Source organism: Amblyraja radiata (assembly GCF_010909765.2).
Source record: "Amblyraja radiata isolate CabotCenter1 chromosome 43 unlocalized genomic scaffold, sAmbRad1.1.pri SUPER_43_unloc_1, whole genome shotgun sequence".
NCBI lineage: Eukaryota > Metazoa > Chordata > Chondrichthyes > Rajiformes > Rajidae > Amblyraja > Amblyraja radiata.
Window position 1 is genome coordinate 1,112,483 of NW_022630089.1, and position 27,701 is coordinate 1,140,183.

A 27,701-nucleotide genomic window follows, 5' to 3' on the forward strand; every position below is an offset into this window, starting at 1 on the left:
AATAAGTACCTCATTCCAGCTTTTTCCCCATAGCCCTAAGAGCTAAATCTAACTCTCTCTTGAAAACATCCAATGAATTGGCCTCCATTGCCTTCTGTGGCAGAAAATTCCACAGATTCACAACTCTCTGGGTGCAAAGGTTTTTCTTCACCTCAGTCCTAAATAGCCTACCCCTTATTCTTAAACTGTGACCCCTGGTTCTGGACTCCCCCAGCATTGGGAACATTTTTTCCTGCATCTATTCTGTCCAATCCTCTAAGAATTGTATATGTTTCTATAAGATATCCTCTCATCCTTCTAAATTCCAGTCTAAATCCCCAGTCGACCCATTCTTTCATCATACGTAAGTCCCGCCAACCCGGGAATTAACCTGGTGAACCGATGCTGCACTCCCTCAATAGCAATAATGTCCTTCCTCAAATCAGGTACCCAAAATTGCACACAATACTCCATGTGCGGTCTCACCAGGGCCATGTACAACTGCAGTAGGATCTCCTTGCTCCTAAACTTATATCCTCTTGCAATGAAGGCCAACATGCCATTAGCTTTCTTCACTGCCTGCTGTACCTGCATGCTTACTTTCAGTAACTGATTATACAAGCACACACAGGTCTCATTGCACCTCCCCTGTTCTTGCCACCAAAGTGGATAACCTCACATTTATTCACATTATACTGCATCTGCCCACTCACCCAACCTATCCGTCGGCCTGCATACTCATAGCATCCTCCTCTCAGCTCACACTGCCACCCAGCTTTGTGTCATTCGCAAACTTAGAGATGTTACATTTAATTCCCTCGTCTAAATCGTTAATATATATTGTAAACAACTGGGATCCCAACACCGAGCCTTGCGGCACCCCACTAGTCACTGCCTGCCATTCTGAAAAGGACCCGTTAATTCCTACTCTTTGCTTCCTGTCTGCCAACCAGTTCTCTATCCATGTCTCAATACTCTACCCCCAATAACATGTGCTCTAATTTTGCACCCTGATCTGTTGAGTGGGACCTTGTCAAAGGCTTTTTGAAAGACCAGATACACCACATCCACTGGCTCTCCCTTATCCATTCTACTTGTTACATCCTCAAAAAATTCCATAAGACTAGACAAGCATGATTTCCCCTTCATGAATCCATGCTGACTTTGAACAGGTACATGGATAGGACAGATTTTTGGCGATATGGGCCAAATGTGGGCAGGTGGGGCTAGTGTAGATGGGGCATCTTGGTTGATATGGGCAAGTTGGGCCAAAGGTCCGGTTTCCACACTGTAGGACTCTATATGATCCCACATAGTCCTCGTGTTACGCAGTCCCTCAGGATCATCCTCGGTGATCAGTTGAAGTCGAGTATGGTTGTCCTCTTGGTGGGTGCTTCCTGTGGGTCTCGAGATGGCTGAAGAGGCCAATCCTGAGCCAGAATCTGGGAATCCCCAACCAAGCCACAGAACCTACGTCCCCTGGTTCTTAATTCCCCTACTCTGGGTAAAAGCCTCTGTGCATTCACCCCACCTATCTGTTGTGTTACCTGGCGTGTTGAGGGCAGAACGCCAAGGGAAGCTGACAGAATCAGCCTGGCATGGATGTGTGACGGGACTCGAGATTGCCAGAGCCTTAAACAGGGCACAGTGGCACAGCGGTAGAGTTGCTGCCTCACAGCGCCAGAGACCCAGGTTTGATTCTGACTACGGGTGCTGTCTGTACGGAGTTTGCACGTTCTCTCCGTGACCTGCGTGAGTTTTCTCTGGGTGCTCCGGTTTCCTCCCACACTACAAAGACGTACAGGTTTGTAGGTTAATTGGCATTGGTAAAAATTGTAAATTTAACCCTAGTGTGTGTAGGATAGTGTTAGTGTGCAGGGATCGCTGATCGATACGAACTCGGTGGGCCGAAGGGCCTTGTTTTCACGCGGTATCTCCAAACTAAACTGTTGGGGGGAATGCGATGTGCTGAAGTAAAATTCTCACATTGTTCCTCCTTGGTGTAGTAATATTCTTTATCGATGATGATCTTCTCCTCCACCGTGTGTGAGAGAAGCTCAAACGAGTTCATCACTTCGATGTTTCTGCCTTCTTGCTTCCCGATCAGTGCCCCGATTACTGAAAGCACAAGAACAGCAGGTTCACAACCGATAGATGGGGTGAATGCACAGAGGCTTTTACCCAGAGTAGGGGAATCAAAAACCAGAGGACAAAGAACAGAGGTACAAGGGGCTGGAATAAGCAGAAACCCAGCCCCGAGTAACTCAGTGACTCGGGCAGCATCTCTGGAGAGAAGGAATGGGTGACGTTTTGTGTCGAGAGTGGGGGTGGGGGAAGAGGGAAACAAGAGATATGAAAGGGGATAAATGAAAGAAAGGTATGAAAAGAACAAACCAAAGCCAGCCAGATGATCAATCAAAGGTGGAGCCCACAAGAATGATCCCAGGAATGAGTGGATTAACGTATGATGAGCGTTTGTTGGCATCAGGCCTGTGCTCGCTGGAGTTTAGAAGAATGAGGAGGAAATAATTATTTAAACGTACAGAATAGTGAAAGGCTTGGATATAGTGGATGCGGAGAGGATGTTTCCACTAGTGGGAGAGTCTAGGACCAGAGGTCATAGCCTTAGAATTAAAGGACGTCTTTTAGGAAGGCGATGAGACGAAATTTCTATAGTCAGAGGGTGGTGAATCTGTGGAATTCATTGCCACAGACGGCTGTGGAGGCCAAGTCAGTAGATATTTTTAAGGCAGAGATAGATAGATTCTTGATTAGTACAGATGTCAGAGGTTATGGGGAGAAGGCAGGAGAATGGGGTTAGGAGGGAGAGATAGATCAGCCATGATTGAATGGCGGAGTAGACTTGATGGGCCGAATGGCCTAATTCTACTTCTATTCATTGTTGGCTGTGGAGAAGGTGATAATGAGAGGATACAAACAGAGAAACTAATCAGGAGATCAGTGAAAGTAGTAGGAGGACCAGGGTGGGGGTGGAGAGAGGGGGATGCAAGGGTTACTTGAAGTTGTAAGCTGCCCAAGCAAAATATGAGATGTTGTTCCTCCAATTTGCGTTTAGCCTCACTCTGACAATGGAGGAGACCGAGGACAGAAAGGTCTGTGTAGGAATGGGAAGGAGAATTAAAGCGTCCAGCAACCGGGAGTGCAGGTTTGTTCACGCAAAACGATCGCCCATTCTGCGTTTGGTCTCGCCGATGTATAGTCCACATCTTGAACAACGGATACAGTAGATGAGGTTGGAGGAGGTGCAAGTGAACCTCTGCCTAACCCGAAAGGACTGTTGAGGTCCCTGGACAGTGTCGAGGGAGGAGGTATAACGACAGGTGTTGCATCTTCTGCGGTTGCAGGGGAAGGTACCTGGGGAGGGGGTGGTTTGGGTAGGATGGGATGAGTAAATCTCCGCTGAAGATGGAAAGGGGTGGAGATGGGAAAATGTGGCTAGTGGTGGGATCCCCTTGGAGGTTGCGGAAATTTCGGAGGATTATGTGTTGTATGCGGCGGCTGATGGGGTGGAAGGTAAGGACTAGTGGTACTTTGTCTCTGTTGCGACTAGGGGGAGGGGGATCAAGGGTGGAGCTGCGGGGTGCCGAGGAGACACAAATGAGGGCCTCATCTATGATGGGAGGGGGGAACCCCCGTTCCCTAAAGAATGAGGACATCTTGGATGTTCTAGTATGGAACACCTCATTTTGGGCGCAGATGTGGCGTAGACTGAGGAATTGGGAGTAGGGGATGGAGGGGGTAGGGGATTATCTGAATGGTGTCAGATTTGGAGAAGGGGAGGTGCAACGAGACCTGGGTGTGCTTGTACACCCTTGTACACCCTTGTGCATCAGTGGAGCTGCACACTAAATCTCGTTGCACTGACGTGCAATGACAATAAAAGATATATTATATTATTATTATTATTATTATTACATCAGTCACTGAAAGTAAGCATGCAGGTACAGCAGGCAGTGAAGAAAGCTAATGGCATGTTGGCCTTCATTGTGAGAGGATTTGAGTCTTGAAGCAAGGAGGTCCTCCTGCAGTTGCACAGGGCCCTGGTGAGACTGGAATATTGTGTGCAATTTTGGTCTCCTAATTTGAGGAATTGCTATTGAGGGAGTGCCGCGTAGGTTCACCAGGTTAATTCCCGGGATGGCGGGACTGACAAATGATGAAAGAATGGGTCGACTGGGCTTGTATTCACTGGAATTCAGAAGGATGAGAGGATATCTTATAGAAACATGTAAAATTCTTAAAGGATTGGACGGGCTAGATGCAGGAAAATTGTTCCCGATGTTGGGGGGAATCCAGAACCGGGGGTCACAGTTTAAGAATAAGGGATAAGCCATTGAGGACTGAGATGAGGAAAAAACTTTCACCCAGAGAGTTGTGAATCTGTGCAATTCTCTGCCACAGAAGCCAGTGGAGGCCAATTCACTGGCTCTTTTCAAGAGAGAATTAGATTTAGCTTTAGGGCTAAAGGAATCAAGGGATATGGGGAAAAAACAGGAACGGGGTACTGATTTTAGATAATCAGCCATGATCATATTGAATGGCGGTGCTGGCTGGAAGGGCCAAATGGCCTACTCCTGCACCTATTTTCTATGATCCCCCTGTGACCTCGTGGGTTTCCTCCGGGTACTCCGGTTTCCTCCCTCATCCCAAAGATGTGTGGGTTTGTTGGTAAATCGGCTTCTGTAAATTGTCCCCTAGTGTGTAGTTTGAAAATGGGCAGCAGGGCTTGTTTCCGTGCTGTAGCTCTAAATTACGTGCTGTGTATTCTCGATAGCTTATGTGATTTGTCTACAAGATATGGTAGATAAGGGAGTCTTCTCAGTCTCCCAATATTTAAAAAGTACAGGTTCACCACCGATTTTTCAACAACATATTATAACAAGAGGAATCGAATATAGGAGCAAAGAGGTCCTTCTGCAGTTGTACAGAGCCCTAGTGAGCCACACCAGGAGTATTGTGTGCAGTTTTGGTCCCCTAATTTGAGGAAGGACATTCTTGCTATTGAGGGAGTGCAGCATAGGTTTACAAGGTTAATTCCCGGGATGGCGGGACTGTCATATGCTGAGAGAATGGAGCAGCTGGGCTTGTACACTCTGGAGTTTAGAAGGATGAGAGGAGATCTCATTGAAACATATAAGGGCTTGGACACGCTAGAGGCAGGAAACATGTTCCTGATGATGGGGGAGTCTAGAACCAGGGGCCATAGTTTAAGAATAAGGAGTAAGGCATTTAGGACGGAGACGAGGAAACACTTTTTCTCACAGAGAGTGGTGAGTCTGTGAAATTCTCTGCCTCAGAGGGCGGTGGAGGAAGGTTCTCTAGATGCTTTAAAGAGAGAGGTAGATAGGGCTCTTAGTCAGGGGATATGGGGAGAAGGCAGGAAAGAGGTACTGATTGGTGATAATCAGCCATGATCACATTGCATGGGGGTGCTGGTTCGAAGGGCCAAATGGCCTACTCATGCACCTATTGTCTACTGTATAACCTCCTTCAATCTGAACAAAATTACGAGAGCGCGCTTGAAATCCCCCCTGGATGACCCACCGACGAAAGCGTGGCACCTAGGCTGGGCCGGGTGAGGCAGCTGTTCTCGACCCCATCGTGGCTTCCGTGGCCCCGTGGATCGGTGGGTCGAATTTGCCCCCTGCTGGTGGGGCTCTGCAACTCTGGCCTAGCCGGAGCCATTGGAACGTTTTTTTCGGAGGCCGTGACCTCTGTTGTTCCGGCATCACGGATAAACCGACAAGGCTCTCAACCCAAGGGGGGCGGAATATCGGTGGTGGACCTGTATTAATTTTTTCCTCCATTCTTTTTTTCCCATCAACGTTGAAGCTGATTTTCCGTTGTTATTTCCCACCTGGCTGGGACTCTATTCCTTGGAGCGCAGGAGGATGAGGAGTGTTCAAGTTCAAGTTCAAGTTAGTTTATTGTCATGTGTCCCTGTATAGGACAATGAAATTCTTGCTTTGCTTAAGCACACAGAAAATAGTAGGCATTTACTACAAAACAGATAAATGTGTCCATATACCATGATATAAATATATACACACATGAATAAATAAACTGATAGTGCAAATAACAGAAAGTGGTTGGTAATAATCAGAGTTTTGTCCGAGCCAGGTTTAATAGCCTGATGGCTGAGGGGAAGTAACTATTCCTGAACCTGGTTGTTGCAGTCTTCAGGCTCCTGTACCTTCTACCTGAAGGTAGCAGGGAGATGAGTGTGTGGCCCGGATGGTGTGGGTCTTTCATGATACTGCCAGCCTTTTTGAGGCAGCGACTGCGATAGATCCCCTCGATGGAAGGAAGGTCAGAGCCGATGATGGACTGGGCAGTGTTTACTACTTTTTGTAGTCTTTTCCTTTCCAGGGCGCTCAAATTGCCGAACCAAGCCACGATGCAACCGGTCAGCATGCTCTCGACTGTGCACCTGTAGAAATTAGAGAGAGTCTTCCTTGACAATCCGACTCTCCGTAATCTTCTCAGGAAGTAGAGGCGCTGATGTGCTTTTTTGATGATTGCATTAGTGTTCTCGGACCAGGAAAGATCTTCAGAGATGTGCACGCCCAGGAATTTGAAGCTCTTGACCCTTTCAACCATCGACCCGTTGATATAAATGGGGCTGTGGGTCCCCCTCCTACTCCTTCCAAAGTCCACAATCAGTTCCTTGGTTTTGGAGTGATCTTATAGAGGTGTATAAAATCAAGAGAGGAGTAGGTCGGGTGGGCTCTTGCGAGTCCACCCGATGGAGGAGATGTCGAGGACCAGCGGACATAGGTTTAAGATGAGGGGGAAAAGATTTAATAGGAAACCGAGGGGCAACTTTTTCACACAAAGGGTGGTGGGTGTATGGAACGAGCTGCCAGAGGAGGTAGTTGAGGCTGGGACTATCCCTACGTTTAAGAAATAGTTGGACAAGTACATGGATAGGACAGGTTTGGAGGTATATGGGCCAAACGCAGGCAGGTGGGACTAGTGTAGATGGGGCATGTTGGTTGACGTGGGAATGTTGGGCCGATAGGCCTGTTTCCACTCAGTATCAGTCTATGACCGGCGTTGGAACTCAAGTTGCTGCAGTTCTGTACACCCAACCCCAGGCTCACCTCCCACCAGTTTCACACAACCTACCCTGAATTGGTCTGCCTTCCTGCGATCGCATCCGGATCCAGTGGTCGGAGATGTTGAGGATGACCAACGGGTGCAGCGCCACCGAGACGCTGCCCGTCACTCCCGAAGCCATCACGCTCGGCGTTGCTGCAGTGGGAAGGAACGAGAATGAAGAGAATGCTCATTCTTCCATAAAATCATCCCACGGAGGCCGCGGGGGGGAAGCTCCATTGTGGAGACCGCGGGGGAAGCTCCGAGGTGGGGACCACGCGAGGGAGCTCCGAGTTGAAGACTGCGGGCGAGAGCACCGAGGTGGGGACCGCGGGGGCGGTGGGAGAAGCTTCATTGTGGAGACCGCGGGGAAGCTCCGAGGTGGGGACCACGCGAGGGAGCTCCGAGTTGGAGACTGTGGGCGAGAGCTCCGAGGTGGGGACCGCGGTGGGTGGGAGCTCCTGGTTGGAGACCTCAGGGGGAGCTCTGACGTGGAGACCGTTTGCAAGCCTCCACGAGAAGAGCTGACTGGCTTGCGGAAACGGCCGCATGCGAGGGCAGTGGCGCACTGCTACCATGACGCGCGATTCGGAAATAAAGCAGTGGGGCTTAAAGAATTGGTGACGTAAGTGCGAGTTTATGCAAGTTGCCTGTTATAGCTCCACCACTGATGTTCCGGCAACTGGTGGTCTGGCAGCTCCTTTAATCCGGACTAAATTACGAGCGCGCACTTGAAACCCACCACAAAGCCCCCGTGGAGATGTGGCACCTAGGCCGGGTGAGGCGGCCGATCTCAACCTCATCGATTTCCGCGGGCGATTAGTGGGTCAAATCTAACTGCAGCCTCTGTTAGTCCGTCAAAACGGATAATCCAGATACTCTCTGGCGGTGGACCTGTACATAAGTTGGGGAGTGTCTATACCGATAAATCTTTCCCCGAGGTGGCACCAAAGGTAGATAAATGGTGAAGATGTGTTTTGGCACATTGGTCTTCATCAGCTAAGGTATTGGGACATAATGTTATAATTTCAGTTTGTAAGGCCGCACTTTGAGTGCTGTGTTCATTTCTGATATCGAGGGAAGTCATTCACCTTGATAGAGTGCTGAGAAGATTTACGAGGATGTTGTCAGGACTCGAGGAAGGTTGCTTCTCGAACTGGAGGCCTATGACTAGTGATGTGCCTTAGGTTTTAGTGCTGGGCCCATTACTGTTTGTCATCAATATTAATGATTTTGATGAGAATGTACATGGCAAGATTAGCAAGTTTGCAGATGATACAAAAGTGGTTGGTTTTAACATGTGCAGGACCTACACAGTGAATGGTCGGGCAGGTGCATGGTTCCTTGATGGTGGCGTTGCAGGTAGGGTGGTCAAAAAGGCATTTGGCACATTGGCCTTTATAAGTCAGAGCATTGAGTTCAGAAGAAGATTTGAGGAAGGGTCTCAACCCGAAACGTCACCCATTCTTTCGCTCCAGAGATGCTGCCTGTCCCACTGAGTTACTCCAGCATTTTGTGCCTGTATCAGTCAGAGCACTGAGTATAGAAGTTGGCAGGGTACAGAGGAGATTTACTAGAATGTTGCCTGGGTTTCAGCAACTAAGTTACAGAGAAAGGTTGAACAAGTTAGGGCTTTATTCTTTGGAGCGCAGAAGGTTAAGGGGGGACTTGATAGAGGTCTTTAAAATGATGAGAGGGATAGACAGAGTTGACGTGGATAAGCTTTTCCCACTGAGAGTAGGGAAGATTCAAACAAGGGGACATGACTTGAGATTTAAGGGACAGAAGTTTAGGGGTAACATGAGGGGGAACTTCTTTACTCAGAGAGTGGTGGCTGTGTGGAATGAGCTTCCAGTAAAGGTGGTGGAGGCAGGTTCGTTTTTATCATTTAAAAATAAATTGGATAGTTATATGGACGGGAAAGGAATGGAGGGTTATGGTCTGAGCGCAGGTATATGGGACTAGGGGAGAATACGTGTTCGGCACGGACTAGAAGGGTCGAGATGGCCTATTTCCGTGCTGTAATTGTTATATGGTTATATGGTTATATGGTCATGTTGCAGGTATGCGGTTATAAGACGTTGGTGAGGCTGCATTTCGAGTATTGTAATCAGTTCAGGGCACCGTGTTATAGGAAAGATGTTGTCAAGTTGGTAAGGGTGCAGAGGCGGTGCAGAGACAATCTACGAGGATGTTGCCAGGACTAGAGGGTCTGATGTACAGGGAATTTAGAAGATTGAGGGGGGATCTTATAGAAACTTACAAAATTCTTAAGGGGTTGGACAGGCTAGATGCAGGAAGGTTATTCCCGATGTTGGGGAAGTCCAGAACAAGGGGTCACAGTTTAGGGATAAGGTGGAAGTCTTTTAGGACCGAGATGTGAAAATCATTTTTTAGAGTGGTGAATCTGTGGAATTCTCTGCCACAGAAGGTAGTTGAGGCCAGTTCATTGGCTATATTTAAGAGGGAGTTAGATGTGGCCTTTGTGGCTAAAGGGATCAGGGGGTATGGAGAGAAGGCAGGTACAGGATACCGAGTTGGATGATCAGCCATGATCACATTGAATGGCGGTGCAGGCTCGAAGGGCCGAATGGCCTACTCCTGCACCTATTTCCTATCTTTCTATGAGAGGTTGAGTAGGCTGGGGCTCTATTCCTTGGAGCGCAGAAGGATGAAGGGTGATCTTATAGAGGTGTATAAAATCATAATCATGAAGAGGAACAGGCTCTTCGGCCCAACATGACGCCAGAGGACAACAGGCCCTTCGGCCCACAGTCCATGCCCAACATGACGCCAGAGGACAACAGGCCCTTCGGCCCACAGTCCATGCCCAACATGATGCTAGAGGACAACAGGCCCTTCGGCCCAACATGATGCCAGAGGCTCTCTCTCCTCTGCCTGTTCCTTTCGCCATAGCAACAGGGAAGGCGGCCAATCAGACCGGCCCGCTTCCGGTCCTCCCACCGCCCGCTCCCGGTCCTCCCAACGCCCCTTTCCGCTCTCCCCGCGGCCTGGCCGCCATGGGGACCTCTCCCGCCCACCCCGGACGGCGCCGTTCCCCTCCCGGCCGCCTCCCCCCCGTCGCCGGGCGGTCACCAGCGGGGTCGGAGCCCCCGGGCGGCGCGGACACAGCGCGACTCACCCGCCGGCTCCACCTCCATCCCGTTCGTCGCCATAACGCCCGGCGGCACCCCGCGCGCATGCGCCGCGTTCCCAGTCGACGTCACACGCAGAGCCGGCGTGACCAATCAGACGAGACGCCGCCGCCATGTTGGTAAAGGTCGCCGTTGATGGTGAAGATGGCCATCTTGGTAAAGGCGGCCATGTTAGTAAAGGCAGCCATGTTCGTAACGGCCGCCATGTTAGTAAAGGCCGCCATAGTAGTAAAACCCTGTAGGTGCTGGGAATCTAAGTCGAAATCAGTTCCTGTAGATGTTGGGAATCTGAGGCAAAATCTTGCACATGCTAGGAATAAGAGGCAAAGATGAATCCTGCAGATACTTGGTATTTGAGGCAAAAACAAATCCTGCAGGTGCTGAAAGACTAAGTCAAAGAACAAATCTAGCAGATGCTAGAAATATGAGGCAAAAATAAATCCTGCAGATGCTGGAAATCTGAGTTTAAATATCCCGTAGACTCGGTGTAAAAGTAAAATGTCCCGAGTGTATGTAGGATAGTGTTAATGTGCTAGGATCATTGGTGGGCCGAATGGGCTGTTTCCGCGCTGTGTCTCTAAACTAAAACTAAACACTAAAAACTAAAAGTTGGAGTGACACATAGTCATACAGCATACAAATGAGCCCTTCTACTAAGCTTGCCCACACTGGCCAACATGCCTGGCCTACACTAGTCCCACCTGCCTGTGTTTGTTCCGAATCCCTCCAAACCTGTCCTATCCATGTAGGTTGACGAAAATGTGCTGGAGAAACTCATTGGGTGAGGCAGCATCTATGGAGCGAAGGAAATAGGCAACGTTTCAGGCCAAAACCCTTCTTCAGACTGATGTGAGGGTGGAGGGGAGGGGGGGGGGGTGAAGAGGTGGGGGGGGGGGGGGGGGGGGGGGGGGGGGGGGGGGGGGGAAGAAGAAAGGAAGATGTGGAGAAGACTGTAGGCTGATGGAGAGCTGGGAAGGGGAGGAGAAAGTAAGGACAACCTGAAATTAGAGAAGTCAATGTTCATATCGCTGGGGTGTAAACTGCCCAAGCGAAATATGAGGTGCTGCTGCTCCAATTTACGGTGATCCTCCCTCTGGCCATGGAGGAGGCCGAGGACAGGAGGGTCAGATTCGGAATGGGAGGGGGAGTTGAAGTGCTGAGCCACCGGGAGATCAGGTTGGTTATTGCAACCGAGCGAAGGCGTTCGGCGAAACGATCGGCAAGCCTACGCTTGGTCTCACCGATGTAGAGCAGCTGACACCCAGAGCAGCGGATGCAATAGATGAGGTTGGAGGAGGTGCAGGTGAACCTCGGCCACCCCTGGAAAGACTGCTTGGGTCCTTGAATGGAGTCAAGGGGGGAGGTAAAGCGACAAGTGTAGCATTTCTTGCGGTTGCAAGGGAAAGTGCCCGGAGAGGGGGTGGTTTGGGTGGGAAGGGACGAATTGACCAGGGAGTTACGGAGGGAGCGGTCTCTGTGGAAAGCACAGACAGGGGACGAGATGGGAAAATTACAAAAATTCTATCCATGTACCTGTCCAAATTATTAAATCTTACCTACCTACCTACCTACCTACCTACCTACCTACCTACATACCTACCTACCTACCTACCTACCTACCTACCTACCAGAGGGAGTGAGGGGAGGGGGGAGAGAAGATGGGTGCGGAGAGGAGGGAAGAGCGGGAGGGGAGGTGGGGGAGAGAAAGAGAGATGGGGGAGGAGTGTTGAGGGGGAGAGAGGGTAGAGGAGACGGTGAGTCAAGAGTGAGTAAGAAAATGGAGGGGTGGGAGGGGAGGAGAGAGTGGCGGGATAGGGGTGTGTGTGGTGAGCATGGAGTATGGAGAGGGGAACCGGGGAGGAGGGCAGAGAGAGAATGAGAGGGGGTGGGGAGAAACGGAGGGTAGTGGAGAGAAGGGAGACGGTGGGAGAGGCATGGATTGGGGAGGGGAAGGGAGAGGGATGGAGAGGGAGGTGGGGAGTGGAGGAGAGGGGGAGAGGAGTGGGGAGAGAGAGGACAGGGTGAGAAGGCGACAGGGCGACCATGAGTAAATGGCTCTGTCATTGAAATCTGTGTACATTCTCAGAGATGACGCAGGGGATTGGAGTTGCAGGAATCTTCAGCAACACAACACACAAACTGCCGGAGAAAGCAGTTCGGGGAGGCAGAGGAACAGGGGGTGTTTCAGGAGGAGTGCCCTGCCTCTCACAGAGCTGCCTCCAGCAGTGAAGGATACCCCAGGGAAGAACCAACACCATGCCGTCTGGTGCCTTCAGAAGGTCTGGTGTGTGGGTGGAGATGGAAGGAAAAGTTAGACACAAAAAGCTGGAGTAATTCACCGGGACAGGTAGCATCGCAGGAGAGAAAGAATGGGTCACGTTTCGAGTCGAGACCGTTCTTATACACCAGTTTAAAAAAACCCATCATGTTTATTCCTTGAAATTACTTAAGAGTCATAGAGTGATACAGCATTGCAACAGGCCCTTTGACCCAACTTGCCCACACCGACCAACATGCCCCCCCCTCCCCTCCCCTTCAATTCCTCTCCCCATCACCCCCCTCTCCCCTCAATATCGCAGCTGTAATCTTAGCAGAGCCCCATAGAGTTGAGTTAGGGATGAGGAGACATTTGTTCAGTTAGTGTGTGTTGCAGGTGTGGAAAGTGGTGAGAATGAGTGTGAATAATTGCAAGAGGAAGTAGTACAATGTCTGCCTCAGTGGCAGCTTCCCTGGTGGTCTAGTGGTTAGGATTCGGCGCTCTCACCGCCGCGGCCCGGGTTCGATTCCCGGTCAGGGAAAGGCAGCTTTTGGTCCCACTGCTTTGCTACCCTTCACACAAGGAATCTCTCTGGTGCCAGAACAAGGGACAGACTGAAGAAGGGTCCCAACCCGAAACGTCACTTATTTCACGTTCTCCACAGATGCTGCCTTTGCCGCTGAGTCTTTCTTTGTGTATGTCTTCACTTACTGCACCTCCCTCCTTGCTCCAGCAGGAGTCGGCGTTGTACAGCATCGCTCGGTAAACACCACAACACAACACCATTCAAATCGTCACACAGCGTGGAAACAGGCCCTATGTCCCAACTTGCTCACACTGACCATCATGTCCCATCTGCACTAGTCCCACCTGCCTGTGGTTGGCCCATATCCCTTTAAACCTGTCCAATCCGTGTACCTGTCTAATTGCTTCTTAAGTGTTGTGATAGTCCTTGCCTCAACTCCCTCCTCCGGCAGCTCGTTCAATACACCAACCACCCTCAGTGTAAATAAAAGTCATGTTATTTTATATTGGTGAATATTTCCACTTCACCTTGAACCCATGGACTCTTGTTCTTGATTCCTCTCAAGAGATTTTGTGCATCTACCCAATCTATTCCTCTCCTGATTTTATACACTTCCATTAGATCACCCCTCATCCTCCTGTGCTCCAGAGAATAAAGCCCTAGCCTGCTCAACCTCTCACTGTAGCTCAGGCCATCAAGTCTTGGCAACATCCTCGTAAATGTTCTCTGCACCTTTTCCAGCTTGAACATCTTTCCAACAAAATCTGCAGTTCCTTGAGGCCCTCCGAAAGCTTTCATAAGTTTGTTAATGTTAGGAGCAGAATTAAGCCATTCGGCCCATCAAGTCAACTCAGCCATTCAATCACGGCTGATCTATCTTTCCCTCCTAACCCCATTCTCCTGCCTTCTCCCCATAACCCCTGACACCCGAACTAATCGAGAATCTGACAATCTCCACCTTAAAAATATCCATTGGCCTGGCCTCCACTGCCTTCTGTGGCAATTAATTCAAACATATTGATCCATTTATTTATTTATCATTTTTTATCATCTATCTGTCTTTTTTACCTACACATTTAATCAATCAATTAATTAATCAATTAACCATTAAATGATTACACAATTAAATAATTGATTATTCCCCCCTCCCTCAGGTCCATTTCCATTCCACAGATGCTGCTTGACCCGCTGAGTTACTCCAGTACATTGTGTCTGTCTTCGGGTTGTGGTGTTAACAGAGCGGTGTTGCACAACGCTGACCCCTGCTGGAGCAAGGCGGGAGGTGCAGTCAGTAAAGACGGACAAGACACAAAGGGCTGGAGTAACTCCATGGCTCAGGCAGCATCTGTGGACAAGATACAAGATACAAGATAGATTTATTCATCACATGTGCCAGATGGCACAGTTAAATGAAATTCCCACACAGCCATACAATAAAAAAAGGAACACAACACACTATAGGGTTTGACATAAAACATCCCCACACAGCAGAATCAAAGTTTCCCACTGTGTGGGAAGGCACCAAAGTCATTCTCTTCCTCCATTGTTCCCCGTAGTCAGGGCACAACGTGGAATAGGCGATGATTCGGAGCCCGGGACCCTTCTTCAGTCTGTGCCGTGTTCTGGAGCAGGAAGATTTGGCCCTTTGGTCCAACTTGCCCACACTGACCAACATGCCCCCCCCCCCTTCAATTCCTCTCCCCATCACCCCCCTCAATATTGCAGCTGTCATCTTAGCAGAGCCACATAGAGTTGAGTTAGGGATGAGGAAACATTTGTTCAGCTAGTGTGTAAGGCAGGTGTGGAAAATGGTGAGAATGAGTGTGAGGAAGTAGTACAATGTCTGCCTCAGTGGCAGCTTCCCTGGTGGTCTAGTGGTTAGGATTCGGCGCTCTCACCGCCGCGGCCCGGGTTCGATTCCCGGTCAGGGAAAGGCAGCTTTTGGTCCCACTGCTTTGTTGCCCTTCACACAAGGAATCTTCCTGCCTCTTCCACGTTGTCCACAGATGCTGCTAGAGCCGCGGAATTACTCCAGCACTTTGTGTCTTGTCCGTCTTTACTGACTGCACCTCCCGCTTTGCTCCAGCAGGGGTCAGCGTTGTGCAGCACCGCTCTGTTTACACCACAACCCGAAGACAGACACAAAGTACTGGAGTAACTCAGCGGGTCAACAGCATTTGTGGAATGAAAATGGACCTGAGGGAGGGGGGAAATAATCAATTATTTAATTGGGTAATTATTTAATCAATTGGCTGGTTAATTGATTAATTGGTTGATTAAATATGTAAGTAAAAAGACAGACAGATAGATGATAAAAAATGATAAATAAATAAATGGATCAATATGTTTGAATTAATTGCCACAGAAGGCAGTGGAGGCCAGGCCAATGGATATTTTTTAAGGCAGAGATTGTCAGATTCTCGGTTAGTTCGGGTGTCAGGGGTTATGGGGAGAAGGCAGGAGAATGGGGTTAGGAGGGAAAGATAAATCAGCCATGATTGAATGGCTGAGTTGACTTGATGGGCCGAATAGCTTAATTCTGCTCCTAACATTAATGAACTTATTATGAAAGCTTTCGGTGGGACTCAAGGAACTGCAGATTTTGTTGGAAAGATGTTCAAGCTGGAAAAGGTGCAGAGAACATTTACGAGGATGTTGCCAGGACTTGATGGCCTGAGCTACAGTGAGAGGTTGAGCAGGCTAGGGCTTTATTCTCTGGATCACAGGAGGGTGAGGGGTGATCTTATAGAGGTGTATAAAATCATGAGAGGAATAGATTGGGTGGATGCACAAAATCTCTTGAGAGGAATCGAGAACAAGAGTCCATGGGTTCAAGGTGAAGGTGGAAAGATTCGCCTATAAAATAACATGACTTTTATTTACACTGGGTATATGGAACGAGCTGCCGGAGGGGGGTTGAGACAGGGATTATCACAACATTTAAGAAGCAATTAGACAGGTGCACGGATTGGACAGGTTTAAAGGGACATGGGCCTACCACAGGTGGGATTAGGTGGGGCGACCGGGCGGACGGCCAGGGCGGTCATTCATTCAGCGCCGCCGCGGGGCTCCCGTGTGGAAGGGAGAGAGGGACTAGGAGTTGGCGGTTGGCATAAACTGGTTTGTGACTGGATCAAATGGCAACTCAAGTAGGATTAGAGGATGACGAAGATCAAGATTATAGGGATTTTGGTGACTGGACGTCAGTGTCTAGTCGGAGATTAGGGAGGAATCAAGGAGAAGGAGGAATCAGGCAAAACGAGCTCAGCCAAAACAGCAAAAGGAGTTTTGAAGGGAACAGTTCAGAAGAGGATAGGAGAACGGTTCGGAAAAAGGTTGAAAGGAAGCAGGTTAAAATATACTGAAATTTAGAAAGGAAGATGAGCATGTCAATTTAAGTCCGATAGCTTTATCCAGGGAGCTAAAGAAGATGGTAGGAGAGGTGGAAACAGCTAAGATTTTGAGAGACGGGAACTTGTTAATAATATGTAAAACGGAGGAGCAGAAAAATAAGGCTCTGAAGATTGAAAGTGTTTGCAAGAAGATGGTTAATGAAAGAAAGACTCTGGGTGAGAGTAGAGTGACAAGGGGAGTAATAACAGGTATTCCGGTAGATGAAGACCTGGAGAAACTCAAACGGAGTATTTTTGGTGGCCAGGTGAGTGTAGCTAAGAGATTGTTAAGGACAGTGGAGGGTAAGAGGGTAGAGAGCTTGTCTGTGCTTCTGGAGTTTCAGCAGACTGAACTACCAGAAAAAGTGAGAATCGGATGCATGATCTTTCCAGTGAGGCCTTATATCCCTCCACCGCTCCGATGTTATAAATGCCAGAGGTATGGACATATAGCAGCGGTGTGTAAGGGGAATCAGAGGTGTCCCAAGTGTGGAGGAGAGCATGGATTTGAAGAGTGCAGAGAAAATATGCAGGATAAATGCTGCAATTGCGGAGGACCGCATAGGGTAACGTATGGGGGATGTGAAGTCAGGAAGAGGGCTGTGGAGATTCAGCAAGTGAAAACAGTAAGTAACATAAGCTACTCAGAGGCAGTGAAGAAGGTGCAAGGACAAAGGGGAAGAGTGGATATTAATGGGAGAGAGAATCATCCGTTTTTGAGATCAGAGGAAAGTCAAGCAGTCAAAACTCACACAGAACTGACAGCTGATAAGCTAATTGTTTTCATTGCATATGTAATCAACTGTACTGATCAGGTTAAACACAAAACAGAAAAAATAAAAATCATTGTTAAGGGAGCAGAGAAGTTTTTGGGTTTAAAAGAAGTATCATGGGAGAGTATCAATAAAAAGCTTGAAGGAGATGGAAGGCAGGAAGGTTCTGGTGATAGGTCAAATTGATTATATTACAATGGAACGCAAGGAGCATAATAGCAAATGGACAAGAGTTTAAAGGATTCATTAAAGAGTTAAAAAAGAAACCAGAAGTCATATGTATTCAAGAAAGCTGGCTTAAGCCTTCATTAGACTTTGTCATCAAAGGTTATGATAGTATCCGTAGAGATAGGGGGGAGGGAAGTGGAGGGGGGTGTGTAATATTTATAAAGCAAGGAATACAGAATAGATTGTTGGTGAAAGGAACAGAATTAGAATATTTAGTGGTGGAAATTTGGATAAGAGAAGGTAAGGTTAAAATTGTTAATTTTTATAATCCGTGTAAAAGGCTTTCATTGGAGTTGATGGATGAACTTGCTGGGTATTTAGGGGGGAAAGTTATATGTTGTGGTGATTTTAATGCTCATAGCACGTTGTGGGATGATTCTAATGATGAAAATGGGATGGTGATTGAGGATTTAATGGAGAAGAATAACCTTGTGTGTCTTAATGATGGAAGTGGGACACGAATCAACATCAGAACAGGGTCAGAATCAGCCATAGACCTCACACTAGTGTCAGACTCATTGGCGGGTGTTTGTTCATGGGAAGTAATTCGAAGAACAACGGTAGGAAGTGACCACTACCCGATAGAAATAGTAGTAGGAGTGAGTTTAGAGGAGTATAATACAGAGAGAATACAAAAGTGGTCTTTTAGTGGTGCTGATTGGGAGAAGTTTAAGACTATTAGTGATCAAGAAATGGAAAAAATTGATATTTATGAAGATGTGGATAATTTAAATATTTCTGTTTGCGAAGCCAATTTAGAGGCAGCCACAAAGTCCATTAAGAGGAAAGGAGGTAAGCACAACAAAAAGAGTGTACCATGGTGGACTAAGGAATGTGACAAAGCAATTAAGTGTCGAAATAAAGCTTTTAAAATTTTGAAAAGAAATCATAATTTTCAGAATCTTATTGAATACAAAAGGTTGCAAGCAAGTGTAAGAAGAGTAATAAAAAATGCAAAGAGGGAATTTTGGAGGACATTTTGTAACTCAGTGGGAAGGGAGACAAAAGTAGGTCAAGTTTGGGGAATGATAAGGAGAATGAAAGGAATTAAAAGAGAATACAAATATCCAATCCTAACTGACGGTGAAATTACAGCAGTGAAAGACGAAGAGAAAGCAGAGATGTTGGCAAAATCTTTTGCTAAAATTCACAGTTCAGACAATGTTAATGAAGAAGGAAGAAAAGGAAAAGAAAATACCATAGCAGAGAATAGACAGTTAATACGACATGAGGAAGACACTAACGATGTTCTAAACAAACCATTCACAAAGACAGAATTCAACCGAGCTCTTAGAAAAACCAAGATGTCAGCACCAGGTAAAGATCAGATTTGTTACACCATGTTAAACCATCTCAGTGAAACATCCAAGGATTTTTTGTTAGAATTTTATAATAAAGTGTGGGAGGGTGGGAAATTACCGCAAAGGTGGAAGGAGGCAGTAGTAATCCCAATAGGAAAGTCAGGTAAAGATCTGACAAACCCAGGGAATTATAGGCCTATTGCATTAACATCCAACATATGTAAAGTGATGGAAAAAATGGTAAATGAAAGGTTAACATATTATGTAGAAAATAAAGGATATTTATCCAATTACCAGAGTGGTTTTAGGAAGGGGAGAAACACCATGGATCCAGCTATATGTTTAGAACATGAAATTAGGAGAGCACAAATTAACAGAGAAAGTGTAGTAGCTGTATTTTTTGATATTGAGAAAGCATATGATATGATGTGGGGAGAAGGGTTATTGGTGAAACTAGGTAAATTGGGGATTAAAGGTCGTATATTTAAATGGATTAAGGATTTTTTATTTGGGAGGTCAATACAAGTACGAGTTGGAAATCAATACTCAGGAACATTAGATATTGTAAATGGAACACCTCAAGGGAGCATAATAAGTCCTTTACTATTTTTAGTAATGATAAATGATGTGTATGATGAAATTGTAAATGAAATGGGAGTTTCACTGTTTGCGGATGATGGGGCAATCTGGAAAAGGGGGAGAAATGTGAAGTTTATTGTGCAGAAACTACAGAGGGCTATAATAAAGGTACAAGAGTGGTCTTATAAATGGGGATTCAAATTTTCTGTGGAAAAGACAAAGATAATGTTTTTTACTAGGAAGGAAATTGGTAGTGAGGTTAAACTAAAATTATATAACCAGGAATTGGAGAGAGTAAAATACTATAAATTTTTAGGTTTATGGTTTGATGAGAGGATTACATGGATGGTTCATATTCAGAAAGTAGTGGACAAATGTAAGAAGATACTTAATGTAATGAGATGTTTAGTTGGATGTGATTGGGGGGCAGATAGAACAGCTTTGAAGGCTATATACAATGGGTTAATTAGATCTGTGTTAGATTATGGTTGTGTGGTGTATGGGTCCGCATCAAGTACTTCTCTTAAGAAAATAGACAACATTCAATATCAGGCATTGAGAATATGTACAGGTGCAATAAAAACAACTCCAACAGCAGCATTACAGGTTGAAATGGGGGAGATGCCTCTAGAGATGAGAAGGATACAGCTTTCATTAAATTACTGGATTAACCTACAGGGCCACAGTCAAGAACACCCAGCACAAATTACTGTCAAACCATGCTGGGAAAAGGAGAGAAGGGAAACAAAAAGTTTTGGATGGACAGTGACCCAGAGAGCAGTACAAATCGGCATAGCACAATTAAATGTGGTTCCAACAGTTCCATTACCTTCAATTCCACCTTGGATACTTCCAGATGCAACAGTAGACTTTACAACATTAGAACAGGAAAACAAGGATAAACAACATAGGTATAATTCAGTCATCATACAGGAATACATTGACAGATACTACAGTTTTGTCCAAATTTATACAGATGCATCAAAAGATTCAGTAGATAAAGTAGGAGTAGCATTTATTGTACCAGAACTTTCACATCAAAGTAGGGAAGAGGATCAATAATGAGGTCTCAGTATACACAGGTGAAATGATTGCAATATTGTTAGCGGTACAGTGGGTCGAGGATACTAGGCCTTTAAGGACAGTTATTTGTTCAGATTCAGGTTTAGCAATAAAGAGTTTACAGCACAGCCATTCAGACAGTAGACCAGACATTTTGATTGAAATACAACAAACACTATTCAGAATTCAAATGATGGGGCTTACAGTCATATTTTTATGGGTACCAGCACACATTGGCATTAGAGGAAACGAAATGGCAGATAAGGTAGCAAAAGAGGTAGCAAAAAGAAGTAAAATTGATTTAAGTATTAACATAGGTAAAACTGAAATCAAAGACATTATTAAGCAAAGACTGAAGGAAAGATGGCAAAAGCAATGGGATGAAGAGCGGAAAGGACGGTGGTTCTACAGAGTCCAGAGGAAAGTGGGAGAAATGAGATGTGCAGGAAAAAACAGAAAAGAGGAGACAGTAATCTCAAGAATTAGATTTGGACACACTGGTCTGAACAGTACACTTTTTATAATAGGCAAGCATAATACAGGTAGATGTGAATACTGTGGGCAAGAAGAGACAATAGAGCATGTCATTGTACATTGTGAGAGGTATGAGGAGGAGAGAGAACGGATGAGTGAGCAGTTCAGAAAAGAAAGAATACAATTTGATTTGGTAGATATTTTGCAAGGAAGTTCATATAAGTGCTATCAAATCCTGTTGCATTTTCTTAGGGTAACCAATTTGTTCGGAAGGATATAGGTTATTAGTATATGTAATGGTGTTGTTTGATCCACACGCCATGCCAGTTGGTGGCGGTAATGCACCAAAAAAGTTGTTTGCCAACCGCCAAAAAACACCACATAGAAGAAGAAGAAGTAGAACAGGTGGGATTAGTATAGATGGGATATGATGGTCAGTGTGAGCAAGTTGGGACGTAGTTCCTGTTTCCACGCTGTGTGATGATTTGAATGGTGTGTTGTGGTGTTTACCGAGCGATGCTGTACAACGCCGACCCCTGCTGGAGCAAGGAGGGTGGTGCAGTCAAGTGAAGAGAGTCACAAAGAAAGACTCAGCGGCGAAGGCAGCATCTGTGGAGAACGTGAAATAGGAGACGTTTCGGGTCGGGACCCTTCTTCAGTCTGTCCCGAGATTCCTTGTGTGAAGGGCAGCAAAGCAGTGGGACCAAAAGCTGCCTTTCCCTGACCGGGAATCGAACCCGGGCCGCGGCGGTGAGAGCGCCGAATCCTAACCACTAGACCACCAGGGAAGCTGCCACTGAGGAGAGACATTGTACTACTTCCTCTTGCAATTACTCACACTCATTCTCAAAACTTTCCACACCGACAACACACACTAGCTGAACAAATGTCTCCTCAAAGGTACACAAAAAAGCTGGAGAAACTCAGCGGGTGCAGCAGCATCTATGGAGCGAAGGAAATAGGCAACGTTTCGGGCCGAAACCCTTCTTCAGACCGTGTCTCCTCAACACTCACTCAACACTATGGGGCTCTCCTAATGCTGCAATATTCTGCTCTCCCAACTCAAAAATCAGTGTGTGCAGGAGAAAGACAAAACACAGACAGCATCTTTGGAGAACATGGATAGGTGCACTTTCTGTCTATATTAGTAAACCAGCATCTGCAGTTCCTTGTATTAGAATCCGGAAGAAGTGCCGGAGGAACTGAGAGGGTTGGCAGCATCTGGGGAGGGATTGAATGGCCAGACCAAGTAACCGAAAGGTTAAGGCACAAAGTGCTGGAGTAACTTTGTGTCTGTACATCACTCCAGCATTTTGTCTTTTTTTGTAAACCAGCTTCTGCAGTTATTTGTATCTGACCACGGACGCTGCCTGACCCGCTGAGTTCCTGCAGCAATTTGTTTGTCCCGGATTCCAGCATCTCAGAGTCCTATCCATGTACGTGTCTGATTGCTTTTTAAAAGTTGCGATAGTGCCTGCTTCTATTACCCCCTCCAGCAGATCATTCCATACACCCACCAATCTTTGTGTGAAAAATTCTACCTTATTAATTATTTTCCTCTTCACCATCAACACATGTCCTCTGGTCCTTGATTCCCCTATTCACAGAGTCACACAGCATGAAAACAGGCCCTTCGGCCCAGCTTGCTCACACTGGCCAACATGCCTCATCTACACTAGTCCCACCTGCCTGTATTTGGCCCATATCCCTCCAATCCTGTGCTATCCATGTACCTGTCTTTAAACTGCGATAGTCAACAACCTCCTCCATACACCCACCACCCTTTGTGTGAAAAATGTTACTCCTCAGGTTTGTATTAAATCTTTCCCCCTTAAACCTATGCTCCCTGCTTCTCAATTCCCCTATACTGGACACGAGACTATGTGATGTCTACCCGATCATTTCCACTCCTGATTTTATACATCTCTAGAAGATCATCTCTCATCCTCCTGTGCTCAAGGGAATAAAGCCCTAGCCTGCTCAACCTCTCCCTATAACTCAGGCCCTCTAGTTCTGGCAACATCCTCGTAAATCTTCTCTGCACCCTTTCCAGCTTGACAACATCATTCCGATAAAATCTGTAGTTCCTTGGGTCGAAGCGAAAGGTTTCCCGTCCATGTCCCCCCAAAGTTGCTGCCGGGCCCGCTGAGTTCCTCCAGGTTGTGTTTAGTTCCAGATTCCAGCATCTTAAGTCTAACCAAAATATTTCATGTTCATAGGTGATAGGAGCAGAATTAGGACATCGGGCCCATCAAGTCTACTCCGCCATTCAATCTTGGCTGCTATATCTTTCCCTCCTACCCCATTCTCCTGCCTTCTCCCCATAACCGCTGACACCCGTATAAATCAAGAATCTTTCTCTGTCTTAAAAATATCGATTGACTTGGCCTCCGCAGCCGTCTGACTGAACCAATGAGTTCCACTTTAGTAATGAATTAATTCACTCATTCATTTAGTTATCTAGTTATCGATTGATTAATTAATTAATTAATGCCAATGAATTAATCAAATAATCAATCGATAGATAATCGATGAATTAATGAATGTCGATTAATTCATCAATCATTCGATAGATAGATAGGTAGCTCAATCAATCAATCAATCAATCAATCAATCAATCAATCAATCAATCAATCAATCAATCAATCAATCAATCAATAATTGATTATTTCCCCGACCTCCCTCGGGTCCATTCCCTCCCCGAAAGATGCTGCCTGACCCGCTGAGTTGCTCCAGCACTTTGTGTCAAAGATGCTCCTCTGGTATCTTTGCTTTGTGCCTGTCTAATTAGGATTTACAGAGCGATGCTGTACCACTCCGACCCCTGCCGGAGCAAGACGCGAGGTGCAGCCAGTCAAGAGATAGTTACAAAGTGCTGGAGTAACTCAGCGGGTCAGGCAGCATCTCTGGAGAACGTGGAATAGACGGCGTTTCGGGCCGGGTCCCTTCTTCAGTCTGTCCCTTGTTCCTGCCCCAGAGAGATCCCTAGTGTGAAGGGCTGCAAACCAGTGGGACCAAAAGCTGCCTTTCCCTGACCGGGAATCTGGAGAACATATATCGGCACATAATCTGTCTATATTAGTAATTCAGCATCTGCGGTTCCTGGCATTTACACATGATAGAAACATAGAAACATAGAAAATAGGTGCAGGAGTAGGCCATTCGGTCCTTCGAGCCTGCACCGCCATTTAATATGATCATGGCTGATCATCCAACTCAGTATCCTGTACCTGCCTTCTCTCCATACCCCCTGATCCATTTAGCCACAATGGCCACATCTAACTCCCTCTTAAATATAGCCAATGAACTGACCTCAACTACCTTCTGTGGCAGAGAATTCCACAGAGTCACCACTCTCTGTGTGAAAAATGTTTTTCTCATCTCGGTCCTAAAATATTTCCCCCTTATCCTTAAACTGTGACCCCTTGTTCTGGACTTCCCCAACATAGGGAACAATCTTGCTGCATCTAGCCTGTCCAACCCCTTAAGAATGTTGTACGTTTCTATAAGGTCCCCCCTCAATCTTCTAAATTCTAGCGAGTACAAACCGAGTCTATCCAGTCTTTCTTCATTTGAAAGTCCTGACATCCCAGTAATCAGTCTGGTGAACCTTCGCTGTACTCCCTCTATGGCAAGAATGTCTTTGGTGATGGAACCACGATGGGTCTGAAGAAAGGTCCCGACCCAAAACGTCACATATCCATGTTCTCCAGAGATGCTACCTGACCCGCTGAGTAACTCCAGCACTTTGTCAGTCTTACAGAATCTTTGGAATAAACCTGCATCTGCAGTTCTCTCTGTGAGTTACATCAATAATTCTGAATCACTCCAGTACTTTGTGTCCTTTTTGTCTATCAACCAACCTCTGCAGTTCTGCGGTTCCTTTTCTCCAGATGTGCCACTGAATTTCTCTATATTTTCGGCACAAATCATTTTTCATTCATTACACGATTCACGTGCCGTTAGTTCCATCAGAGAAATTCCTGTAAAGCATGTGGGACCAAAAGCTGCCGTATCCTTCCCTGACCGGGAATCGAACCCGGGCCACGGCGGCGAGAACGCCGAATCCTAACCAGGGAAGCTGCCACTGAGGCAGACATTGTACTGCTTCCTCTTGCAATTAATCACACTCATTCTCACCACTTTCCACAGCGGCAACACACACTAGCTGAACAAATGTCTCCTCATCCTTAACTCTAGTCTGAAGAAGGGTTTCGACCTGAAACATCACTTAGTGTTTTTCTCCAGAGATGCTGCCTGAGCCGCTGAGTTACTTTTCTGTCCAGGTTTTCCAGAGATGCAGGAGAACACGGATCTGTACACTTTGTTTCTATATTAGTAAACCGGCTGGTTTATACCAAAGATGCTTTAGTAATCTCTGGAGAACATGGATAGACCTGGACTTTTCTTCAGACTGATCCCAATCCAGAACCAGCGTCATTCTCCCCGTGACCGCGTGGGTTTTCTCCGGGTTCTCGGGTTCCCTTCCACACCCCAAAGACATGGAAACATAGAAACATAGAAATAGGTGCAGGAGTAGGCCATTCGGCCCTTCGAGCCTGCACCGCCATTCAATATGATCATGGCTGATCATCCAACTCAGTATCCTGTACCTGCCTTCTCTCCATACCCCCGATCCATTTAGCCACAAGGGCCACATCTAACTCTTAAATATAGCCAATGAACTAGCCTCAACTACCTTCTGTGGCAGAGAATTCCACAGATTCGCCACTCTCTGTGTAAAAAATGTTTTTCTCATCTCGGTCCTAAAAGACTTCCCTCTTATCCTTAAACTGTGACCCCTTGTTCTGGACTTCCCCAACATCGGGAATAATCTTCCTGCATCCAGCCTGTCCAACCCCTTAAGAATTTTGTAAGTTTCTATCAGATCCCCTCTCAATCTTCTAAATCATAGCGAGTACAAGTTTGTAGGTTAATTGGCTTTGTATAAATGTAAATTGTCCCTAGGATAGTGTTGATGTGCGGGGATCGCTGGTCGGCACGGACTCGGTGGGCCGAAGGGCCTGTTTCCGCGCTGTATCTCCAAATTAAACCTGCAGTTTCGTATTTCTGCACCAGAAAATTTCATGAAAATAGAAAAGCTGCCGTTCCCTGACCGGGAATCGAACCCGGGCCGCGGCGGTGAGAGCGCCGAATCCTAACCACTAGACCACCAGGGAAGCTGTAAACGCAATAGAGATTGTACAGTTTGCTCCCGCAATGATTCACACAGCATGAGTGGCATTACAGCGCAGGGTAAGGTTCTTTGCTGCAGCGGGTAGCGAGTATCTTCTGCTGCTTCCCTCTAGGTTCGGCGATCTCGCTACCGCCCAGGGTGTGGGTAAATGGTACACAAAAATGCTGGAGAAACTCAGCGGGTGCAGCAGTTGTAATCTCGTAATTTCCCTCTGGGATCGTCCTCTCCTCTCCCCTCCCCTCTCCTCTACCCATCCTCCCCTCATCCCCCACCCCTCCCCTTCTCCGGGGTGTCTGGGCTCGAACCCCCGGCACCGTTTGTCAAAGGGACCGAGATGTCTCCTGAAACCATTCCCCCTTCGCCGCTCCTACTTTAAGGAGAGCTGAACTGGTGAAATCTCACTCGTCAAACAGAAACAAAGAACTGCAGATAGACACAAAATGTTGGAGTAACTCAGCGGGTCAGGCAACATCTCTGGAGAACATGGGCAGGTGACGTTTTGGATCGGGACCCTTCTTCAGACTCATCATGGTTCCATCTGACGTGGATAGGAGGAACAGCAGATGCTGAATTACTGATATAGGCACACGGTGTCAGATTCCCGGTCCGGGGAAGGCAGCTTTTGGTCCCACTGCGTTGCTGCCCTTCACACAAGGAACCTCTCTGGTGCGGGAACAAGGAACGGACTGAAGAATGGTCCCGGCCAGAAACGGCGCCTGTTCCACGTTCTCCAGAGATGCGTGGCCGCTGAGTTACTCCAGCATTTTGTGTCTTGTCTGTCTCCACTGACTGCACCTCCCGCCTTGCTCCAGCAGGGGTCGGCGTTGGACAGCATTTACTGCAGCACTTGGACAGGAGAAGTTTGATGGGGGGGGGGGGGGGTCTACAATCAACCTGAAGAAGGGTACAGGCTCGAAACGTCACCTGTCCACGTTCTCCAGAGATGCTGCCTGACCCGCTGAGTTACTCCAGCGCTTAGTGTCTATCTGCAGTTCTTTGTTTCTGTATAACGAGTGAATATTTGGCCAGTTCAGCTCTCCTTAAGGTAGGAGCGGGGAGGGGAAAGGGTTTCATTAGACATCTCCGCCCCTTTGACGCCTCCTCTTTGCAAACGGTGCCGCGGGGGTTCGCGTCCGGACGCGAGTAGGGGAGAGGAGAGGGAGGGTAGGGGAGGAGAGGAGATTACAGCTGTGCTGGTCTTGTACGTGAACCCCTTGCCCTGTCCCCTTTACCCACAGCCCGGGCGGCAGGGAGACAGCCGAGCCTAGAGGCAGGGAGCCGGAGATACTCGGTACACGCTGCAGCAAAGAACTTTTCCCTGCGCTGTAATACAACCCATGCAAGTTTCATGCTGTGTGAGTCAATGCAAGAGGAATATATGCAATGTTCGCTGCGCTTACAGTTTCCCTGGTGGTCTAGTGGTTAGGATTCGGCGCTCTCACCGCCGCGGCCCGGGTTCGATTCCCGGTCAGGGAACGGCAGCTTTTGAATTTCTCTGGTGCAGAAATACGAAAGTGCAGATTTAGTTTAAGAATAAGCCTATTCCTGCACATGTTGTCCACATTTCTGTGTTTAATGTAGTGTTATCACGTCGTCTAAAGATATACGGTGCCTGAATCACTACGGCAGGACATTATGCAATGTTCACGGCGCTTATAG

The 27,701-nt window shown here is 47.1% G+C and overlaps 1 protein-coding gene and 5 non-coding genes across 6 annotated transcripts in view; 3 read left to right on the forward strand and 3 right to left on the reverse strand.

The window, feature by feature from the left end:
* Positions 1-10,315, reverse strand: part of cops6 (COP9 signalosome subunit 6) — a 43,149-nt gene extending 32,834 nt beyond the window's left edge. Inside the window, exons 1-3 of the mRNA XM_033016018.1 lie at positions 10,241-10,315; positions 7,129-7,254; positions 1,966-2,097 (exon numbers count right to left, since the gene is read on the reverse strand). Of these exons, the coding sequence (XP_032871909.1) occupies positions 1,966-2,097; positions 7,129-7,254; positions 10,241-10,274 (292 nt within the window). The 5' untranslated portion in view covers positions 10,275-10,315. The remainder of the gene's footprint in view (positions 1-1,965; positions 2,098-7,128; positions 7,255-10,240) is intronic.
* Positions 10,316-12,979: 2,664 nt separating this feature from the next.
* On the forward strand, positions 12,980-13,051 carry trnae-cuc. Its single transcript has one exon. It is a non-coding gene; the product is annotated as a tRNA-Glu (tRNA).
* A 1,845-nt stretch (positions 13,052-14,896) lies between these two features.
* trnae-cuc lies at positions 14,897-14,968 on the forward strand. The gene has a single exon. It is a non-coding gene; the product is annotated as a tRNA-Glu (tRNA).
* A 6,593-nt stretch (positions 14,969-21,561) lies between these two features.
* Positions 21,562-21,633, reverse strand: trnae-cuc. Its single transcript has one exon. It is a non-coding gene; the product is annotated as a tRNA-Glu (tRNA).
* A 4,320-nt stretch (positions 21,634-25,953) lies between these two features.
* trnae-cuc lies at positions 25,954-26,025 on the reverse strand. Its single transcript has one exon. It is a non-coding gene; the product is annotated as a tRNA-Glu (tRNA).
* A 1,421-nt stretch (positions 26,026-27,446) lies between these two features.
* On the forward strand, positions 27,447-27,518 carry trnae-cuc. Its single transcript has one exon. It is a non-coding gene; the product is annotated as a tRNA-Glu (tRNA).
* Positions 27,519-27,701: the final 183 nt, after the last annotated feature.